Source organism: Fragaria vesca, linkage group LG4 (assembly GCF_000184155.1).
Source record: "Fragaria vesca subsp. vesca linkage group LG4, FraVesHawaii_1.0, whole genome shotgun sequence".
Taxonomy (NCBI): Eukaryota; Viridiplantae; Streptophyta; class Magnoliopsida; order Rosales; family Rosaceae; genus Fragaria; species Fragaria vesca.
In genome coordinates this window covers 11,709,712-11,719,350 of record NC_020494.1, presented here as the reverse complement: position 1 = coordinate 11,719,350, position 9,639 = coordinate 11,709,712, and the positions used below count along the sequence as shown (strand labels likewise).

Genomic DNA, 9,639 nt, shown 5'->3' with positions numbered 1-9,639 from the left:
AAATTGGTGGCTAGTCCACGATTTTAGGAAACAAACNCAATTGCTGAGTCTAGCTCTTATTACTCCTCCAGAATTAGCAAGCTCAATTGGGATTATCTCAGAATAGGAAACCACCAGCCACCACTAAATTTAATCTGGACATTCCCCACCTCAAGTTTCATAACTGCAATAACTGTCATTTGGAGATCTCCTCTCCTATAAATTCCTCCCTCTCGCAAAAACATTCCAAGCAGCAGGGGTTACTGTGCTGTGCTGGAATAAAAAGTGCCCCAGCTCCTCACAGCAACTCACTTAGAAAAAAGAAAAAAAAGAAGAAAAACAAAAACAAAAGAAAAAGAAAAAAAATAACACCTCCTCTCTGCTTATATCTTTTTCAACCACCGGGAGCTCTTTCAGTCAGTCAACATGACCGGAGATGACCGTCACGGCAAGAAGAAGAAGATCGCCATCATCGGCGTGTCGGCGATAATCTTGGTGGCCATGGTGGTTGCTGTGGCTGTTGGGGTCACCAAAAGCAAAGGCCATAAGGAAGACAACACACCAGCCACATCCTCCAAGGCCATCGAAGCTGTCTGCCAACCAACGGACTTCAAGGACACTTGCAAGACCACATTGGCTGCAAACGCCGGCAACGTAACCGATCCGAAGGAGCTCATCAAGGTAGCGATGAAGATCGCCACGGATAAACTCCAAGAGGTGGTGGACAACTCCCAGACCATGCACGAGGTCGTCAAGGACCCACTAGGCGACCAGGCCCTTCAGAACTGCAAGGAGCTCATTCAGTACTCCATCAACGATATCAAAAAAGCATTCGGGAATATGGGCCCCTTCGATGTAAGCAAGGTCAAAAACTATGTCAAAGAACTAGAGAACTGGCTCAGCGCCTCCGTAAGCTACGAGCAGACATGCTTGGATGGGTTCAACAGCGTTAAAGGTGATGCCGGAGACAAAATGAAGAACTTCTTGAAGCAATCACAGGAACTCACCAAGAACGGACTAGCCATGATTAGTGAAATCAGCAAACTCATGGGAGGTGCCATCGACATCAAACCCCAACGTCGTCTCTTGGCTGATGGTGATTCTTCTAAGACCAGCCCATCATGGATTGACGGACGCAAGCTCGACCTCGCCACCGCCAGTGCCAGCTCCCTCAAACCCGACGTGGTGGTAGCCCAAGACGGAAGCGGAAAGTATAAGACCGTCGGCGAGGCTCTCAAGGATATCCCCAAGGAGAGTCCAAAGACGTTTGTGATCTACATCAAGGAGGGTGAGTACAAGGAGCATGTGGTGCTTGAAAAGGAGATGAAGAATGTCATGTTCATCGGTGATGGCCCTACCAAGACTAAGATCACCGGTGACAAGAACTTTGCCGATGGTACCCATCCATTCAGAACCGCAACTGTCGGTGAGTTTCGGAAATATATAAATCATGTGACATGCATGCATTTGTTTTCTTTTTTTTTTAATGGTGACCGAGTGAGCTATCATTTAAGACTGCAAATGTGACATGCATACGTTTTTGCGATCAGCTAACTTATTAGATTGTCCAAATTGTGACGCGTGCAGTTGTGATCGGAGACTACTTCATCGCAAAGGACATGGGATTCGAGAACTCAGCCGGAGCCAAAGGACACCAAGCCATGGCACTGCGTGTTCAATCCGACCAGTCCATCTTCTATAACTGCCAGATGGATGGTTACCAAAACACTCTCTTCACCCAGACCTACAGGCAATTCTACCGCGACTGCACCATCTCAGGAGCCGTGGACATCATCTTCGGTGACGCAGCCGTCGTGTTCCAGAACTGCAAGATGATCATCAGGAAGCCCGAAGGAGATGACAAGGCCACGGTCACTGCCCAAGAAAGGAGCGACAAGCGCCAGCCTACCGCCATCGTCTTCCAAAACAGCACCATCAGCGCCGACAAAGAATACAAGGACAAAACGGCCTTCTTGGGCAGGCCAGCACACACCTACTCCAGGACCGTCGTGATGCAATCCCAGATCGATGATGTCATCAGCCCCGAGGGCTGGACACCATGGACTGGCCAAAGCAACACTGAGGAATGCTGGTTCGGCGAGTTCTCAAACAGGGGATCCGGTTCGGCCACCAACAAGAGGGTGAGCTGGTTTAAGATGGTCACCCGCGATCAAGCCGACGAGTTTTCCGCAAGCAGTCTTCTGTTCGGTGAAAACTGGATCAAGCCCAGCGGTGTGCCATATGAGGCTGGACTGATGCGTGTGTAAGCGCGCACTACAGTTTGTTAGCCAAAAGGATTCAAGTAATAGTGGGAAATTTTTCACCTTCTTATTGTTACTGGGAGCGGGAGGCATGTCTAGTCGGTGACTAGTTGCCTATGTTTGTTTACTAGCTTCGATCACCTCCCAATTCTGTTCATCCCACTCTTACTGAGTTCTTGTAATATTTAGTATACAACTTTGCCACATGATTACTGAGCGTGCTTGGGATTACTTTGTGCTCTCTAAACCTTCAGACATATCACATATATAAATATATATTGTAATATTATCAGTCTTAAACCAAAAGATAGAAAAAGTAGATTTGAAATCTGTAGTGGGTGATGATGGCATAATGCAAGCTTCGCCAGTTGGCCTTGTTTCTGGGCACCTTCTCTGCAGCTGTCGATCCACAACTCAAGCTTCTCAATTGGGTAACCATGCATCTCTCTATACGATATGAATATGTTAATTATTATTGTCCCAATTTTGTTCACTACCATCGAAGAACTTCTCCTCGAGCCCATGCTCTTCAAAGATCTGCAGACAATCATCGGCTTCTTGTACTGTTTTTATTTTCTATAAATTCACCAACTATTATAAAATCCTATAAGGTCGTGCATCTTGTTATCCAAAATCGAGACATATAGCCCTCATTTGAAGGTCTGTTGTAAGCAGATTGTGCTACGGCCATGTCTCGTCAATGTACTCCAAAACAACACTCAAGCTTGAAGCTTCTTCTTGACTAGCTAGGTTGTACTGAAGAAGCATATCACTCTTGTTGTATATGTCCTCTAGATATATATTCATATTCGATCAGACTCTAGCTCTTGAGTTTCACACCCCATCTAATAACCATGTAAACATATAACCTTAGGGGCATAGTTTTAATGACTTTATTAGTGATTTCTAAATGGACACAATTAATTTGCAATCATAAAAGCAACACAACATTGACAAAAAGGAAATTGCATTTGATTCTCGATTGGTATAGTTATGCCCACGAATTTGCTCTTTCAATTGGAACATAATCTTTCTTGCTTTCATGCATATCGCTTTATGATATCCGCTCATTGATTCAAGAATCTAGGGATATATATATATATATATATATATATATATATATATATTAATAAAAGGCTGGTACGACTGCCCCCAAGTCTTGATTAATGAATATTTTGAATACAAGGGTAACACTAAGCCTAAACTCGTTATTATAAAGACCTGAAATAACATCATAAATCTACAATAAATATGTACTTAAGCAGTCACCAAATAGAAAAAAGTATTGCTCTAATGTATTTGCTTTCACACAACAATGAAATACTTGAAAGATCACTAGATATGTAACACGCTTACACATCATAATATCAAATAATTCAGTTGTCCAACTATGTTGCCGTCAGAAAATAAATTTGACGATACTTAGATTCACCGTACCACTAGGAGGCAATGACCATTTGATGAAACAAGAAACTCACCGACCACTTAAAGCAGACAACACATGTAATGTGCAAACACTGGCACAAATCTAGGGCTTCTTATCCCCAAGAATTGATTCTCAATTTGTTCCTTGAAATTGTGCAATTTCGATTAGAGCAAGATCAGTGGCAACAACTTAATTCATTGATACCATTAGTTAGTTTTAATTTTGATTAAATTCATTTTACCCCCCTCGGGTTTCTGGTGAACTTCATTTCAGTCCATGTACGTACGTTCTCTCAACTTTGAAAATTTACCCCATGAATTTTCCAACTTTCTTTTATCAAATTTGAACGTTAATTTTGACTTTATGGCTCTCTCTAAGGGCTAAAACAATAATTTAACGACAAAAGTCACACTTTATGGTCTATTTTTTAAGATTTCATGTTAGCATTTAATGCAAAATCTTAGAGAATGGGCACGATTGATGAAAATTAGAAAATCAAGAGGGATATTTTTAAAATTGGAAGAAATGAGACTGAAATAAAGTTAACCGCAAACTTCATTAGGGGGGGGGAGGTGTTTAAACTGAATTTAATCCTTCTAATTTTCTAGAATAATGATACCATCAGTTTTCTAACAAAACATCAATATATTTTTTAGATAAAAAATAAATAAATTGAATGGCATGCTAGAAATCTTCAGATCATGTGACATATGCCACCTCATATGGTGTAAGATTTTTTTGTATAATTTAGGGTCTTAGGCATGTTTCTTTTTAACATGTAGTACTTCAAAAATATAGGGGTGGGCATGGGACGGGATGAGACAGGATAGAGCTAATCCTACAACCCGCAACGGATATTGAAATCAGGATGGGACGGGACGGGTTTTGCGTTTTTTAGATTTCATCCCACCCGAGCCTTATCTCAGTTGGGACGGGACGGGTCCAGTCCCAGATAAAAAAGTTAAAAATAAACTTGTAAGCAAAAGAAAATGTTTCATAGTTTTATAGTGTTATTTACTCTATTAAGTATTAACAAGTACTTGTAATATATTTACAAATATAACACGGTGTAATAAAAGAGTTTACTGCTTACTTTCTCTAAACTTGTCATCATTACTACGGTGCAAGAAGAGAGTGTGCAACAATCAACAAATTAAAGTATTAAACATCATTGTTATTGAATTGGAGACAACCTAGTAACTTAAAGAAACAAAGAGCTAAGATTAAAACACTTAAATGAAAGGTTTAAATTACTTATCAATCAATAAACAATCAATCATTAAAATAATCGGGACGGGGCTAAACGGGATTTGAATTATCCATACCACGTCCCGTCCCGTCATCCCGTTGTATAGGGAGGGGACGGAACGGGACAGGCCTAACGTTTTGAGATTTAAATCCCGTCCCGTCCCGACAAATTTCAGGACGGGACCAGGACGGGTTCAGGATTACAAGATTACGAGATTTTATGCCCACCCCTACAAAAATGTATCGATTTGGATAATCTAATATCTAAAACAGAAAAATATCGATACATTTATTAAATCTCATATACCTAAATGTTAGACCAAAGTCGTTTTTCTCGTATATATAGCCGAGGTAACCATACCCCTATATATCAATCCCTTGTCAATGCAATGAATTGTAATCAAGCCCCGATCGAAATTGCAATACTTTACTTAGTTGAAAGTTGAAACTACGTCTCCACATGATTATATGAGGTCCAATCAATGGTGGAGCTAGGATTTATCATCTTGGGGGGTCCGATATATAAACTGTTAGTTCGAGAATAAGCTTGTGATTTTTTTGTTAACACAAGATATTATTATTATTTTCAAAAAGTTAAACAACTGTATACATATATGTGAAGAAAAAGTTAGTATATAACAGACAAATTATTCGTCCATATATAGAGTTATTAACCACAAGTACAACATACTTTTAAAAATATTCCACCAAAGTTTATTATTTATTATTTATTAAGTTTGTTGTTGTTGTTTACGTACTCATGTAGCTAAATCAAGATTTCCTTCATAGTAATTATGTCGTTAAAAATAGGTTTCCTTCGTAGTAAGTAGACTAAGAAATGTTGTTAGCTATCTAATATTGGTTGTGGTGGAATCATAGGGGGGGGTATGAACCCCTTCAGGCCTTCAAATGGCTCCGCCCCTGCGTCCAATATACACTATATCTGCTCATCTCGATGGTGTGACCATATACATACACACCGGTTGTCTAACATCGATCTTAGCCTACAAAGAATACATATACAATATATAGATCGACTCAATACGTGTTAATCTCAACTCTTATAATGGGAAACCCAAGTTTTGGTGTTAAAGCTTGAAACCAAAAAATTGAACTTCCCAATTTGTGCATAATATTGCAAAATGTTGAAGAACCTGAAAATATTAGACAATGTTAAGAATGTAATATTATTTGCCTTTTAATACTTCTACATTTTACATTTTTGTCCAACTAAAATACTATTTGCAAACTTGCCCCACTACATCTCTATTTCATTTTATTTTATTTTTTAGAAAAATTCGCACATGTTAAGAGGCTAGTGTATTATAATTGGCTCCTGTAAAATCTCTTACGGCGATGATTATTTTTGTTGTTGTTAGGATATGGGGAAGCCGACCACCTTGTACCGGTAATGATTGATGAGTAGCTCCTGTAAAATTATTGTTGCTACAACCATGCTCGGAAGCTTCATTCAATTTATTAACCCAAAATAGGAAATCGTCAACCACCACTAATTATAATTAGATGGAGACGTACCACACCTCAAGTTTCCTAACTGCAAAAACTGTCATTTGGAGATCTTATCCCCTATAAATTCATTCATTCCCAAAAACATTCCAAGCAGCGAGGCATCAATAAGCAACTACTGCGCACTGCTTGAATAAAAACGTTCCAATAAAAAGGGGCCCCAACAGCATGCAGCAACACACCTGAAAAAGAAGAACAAAACAAAAAATCTCTTATATCTTTTTCACCACCAGGATACCCGCACCGTTTGTCTTTGAGACTTATTGTTAATCATTCAACATGGGCGGAAATGACCGACACGGCAAGAAGAAGAAGATCGCCATCATTAGCGTGTCGGCGTTGATTCTGGTGGCCATGGTGGTTGCTGTGGCTGTTGGGGTCACCAAAAGCCATAAAGGCGGAAATGACGAGAAGAAACCAGCCACAACCTCTAAGGCAATCGAAACCGTCTGCCAACCAACAGATTACAAGGAAACCTGCCAGAATGCCCTATCTGAAAAAGCCGGCAACGTCACCGACCCAAAAGAGCTTGTAAAGATAGGTTTCCAGATCGCCATAGAGAAACTCCAAGAGGTGATCAATAACTCTGACACCTTAAAAGAGATTGCCAAGGATAATCTGGGAAACCAGGCACTTCAAAACTGCAGGGAGCTCATTGAGTACTCCATTGACGATCTAAAGAGGTCAGCTGACAAGATCGGCCCGTTCGAAGTGACCAAGCTCAAAGAGTACGTTGAAGACCTTAAGGTGTGGCTTAGTGCCTCCCTACAATACGAACAGACTTGCTTGGATGGGTTCGACAATACCCCTGGTGAAGCCGGGGCTAAAATGAAGAACTTTTTAAAGACATCACAAGAACTCACCAAGAATGCACTCGCTATGGCCACTGAAATCGGCAACCTCTTCAGAACCAGCAGCCTTAAAAGCCAACGTCGTCTCTTGGCAGATACTCCTATGGACCCAAAGAAGGCGCCTAAGATCATACCTTCATGGATTGAAGGACGCAAGCTCGACATCGCCACTGCCAATCCCATCTCCCTTAAGCCTGACGTTATAGTCGCCAAGGACGGAAGCGGAAAATACAAGACTGTCAATGAGGCGCTCAAGGATATCCCTAAGGATAACGTTCTAAAGACGTTTGTGATCTACATCAAGGAGGGTGTGTACAGTGAGCAGGTGGTTCTGGACAAGCACATGACCAATGTCATGTTCATCGGTGATGGCCCTACCAAGACCAAGATCACCGGTAACAAGAACTATGCCGATGGTGTCCAAACGTTCAAAACCGCAACTGTCGGTGAGTGTCGATATCTAATTCGTGTGACATGCATAAGTTTTTGATACCTAACAAATGAAACTCTTTAAAAGTACATTTTAAATTTATGACGCATGCAGCTGTGATCGGAGATTACTTCATTGCTAAGGACATAGGATTTGAGAACACTGCTGGAGCCAGAGGACACCAAGCCGTGGCACTGCGTGTTCAATCCGACCTGTCCATCTTCTACAACTGCCAGATAGACGGTTACCAAGATACTCTCTACACCCAGACCCACAGGCAATTCTACCGCGACTGCATTATCTCTGGAACAATCGACTTCATCTTTGGTGACGCAGCAGCTGTGTTTCAGAACTGTAAGATGATCGTCAGGAAACCTGGCCCAAATCAGAGTTGCATGGTCACTGCCCAAGGAAGGCTTGATAAGCGCGAGCCTACCGGTATTGTCCTCCAAAATTGCACCATCAGCGGTGAAAAAGGCTTTGACGCGGCCACCACAATGGCCTACTTGGGTAGGCCATGGAAAATGTACTCCAGAACCATCGTGATGCAGTCCCAGATCGATAACGTCATTAACCCCTTAGGTTGGATGGAGTGGACTGGTACCACCAACCATGAAACAAGCTGGTTCGGAGAGTTCTCTAACAGGGGACTTGGTGCGGCTACCAACCAGAGGGTGAAGTGGTACAAGTTGGCCACCCCTGAAGAAGCCGGTGCATTCGCACCTGGCAGTATTCTTTTGGGTGATAAGTGGATCATGCCCAGTGGTGTGCCATATGTGGCCGGAATGATGCGGGTATAAGAGACCCAACTATGTAACTCCTATCCTATCAAAAAAAAAAAAAAAAACTATGTAGCTCCTATTGTAGGTAGAGACTATAGTTGTATAGTAATGTAATATAACAATAGCAATGTAAAAAAGTAAAAAAAAAAAAAATACAAGTAATATAGGATCAAAAGTAAAATAAATTTACTAGTAGTGTGTTATTTACATTTGATCAGTAGCTTAACTGTACGTATATACGCTTCTAAAAATCTATTACCTTTATAGCCACCATCTATATTAACATTAACTTGAATTGAGGGTAGGCCGAAACATGCATGCTACTTAGCAATGCCAGCAAATTTTCCACACGAAATTATTCCCTCCAACATTTCCAATTTTTGTTGCACATAATTAAGAAAGTAACTTGAGTTCTTCCCGCGATGTTAAAAGTTTGTTGGCCTTTTCCTGATTGGTTATCTTCTGATTGTTCTCTTTCGTAATCATTAGATGATAAGGTGATAGCCTATATTCTATGTGGGGATTTTGGGTGGAATTTTGTTGTTGATGAGAAAACAATGGTAGTAGATCGAAGCACTTGAAGTATGTTCTTCCCTGCTCCACTTGGCTCGGCGATATAACTCCAGAGTTTTTGGGTGGATTTGTTCCTCATAAACATCCCCTTACGTTGACAACAAATTTATGACACTATTGTACACTATTTTATAATCTATGTGATATATGTATGATACGAGTCATACGACATAGTCAGGGTCAGTTTGCTACTTCATAGGTTGTGGACTTCATATGTTCTCCTTTACATTATGAGTTGGTAGCTATGAGATATATATGGCCTTTATCTGCTACATTCCTTGAGTGTTTCTCAAGTTATCATTGAGACTGATAGCAAGCCACCGACTATCTAACTAGGGATTTGTCTCCCTTGGGCACTATTGTCATGGATATACAATCCACCCTAATAGAAAGCGAAAATTTCAAAAACAGTACATGAACTATCGTCCACTAATAATTAAGATGAATATACTTTCGGAACTATCATATTAGTACATAAGTTGACAACCCAAACCAATTTAAATATATTTCATCATCTCCTCGGTTAGTCTGGATGGTTTCTGTCATATTTCTGAGGGTAAAT

The 9,639-nt window shown here is 40.7% G+C and overlaps 2 protein-coding genes across 2 annotated transcripts; both read left to right on the top strand.

Moving 5' to 3' along the window:
* The first annotated feature begins 226 nt into the window (after positions 1 to 226).
* LOC101292205 (probable pectinesterase/pectinesterase inhibitor 21-like) lies at positions 227 to 2,631 on the top strand. Its single transcript, XM_004296818.1, has 2 exons — positions 227 to 1,405; positions 1,567 to 2,631. Exons 1-2 carry the CDS (start codon positions 406 to 408, stop codon positions 2,244 to 2,246), a joined length of 1,680 nt encoding a protein of 559 aa, XP_004296866.1. The 5' UTR covers positions 227 to 405; the 3' UTR covers positions 2,247 to 2,631.
* Positions 2,632 to 6,532: 3,901 nt separating this feature from the next.
* Positions 6,533 to 8,522, top strand: LOC101297929 (probable pectinesterase/pectinesterase inhibitor 21-like). Its single transcript, XM_004298096.1, has 2 exons — positions 6,533 to 7,738; positions 7,837 to 8,522. Exons 1-2 carry the CDS (start codon positions 6,721 to 6,723, stop codon positions 8,520 to 8,522), a joined length of 1,704 nt encoding a protein of 567 aa, XP_004298144.1. The 5' UTR covers positions 6,533 to 6,720.
* Positions 8,523 to 9,639: the final 1,117 nt, after the last annotated feature.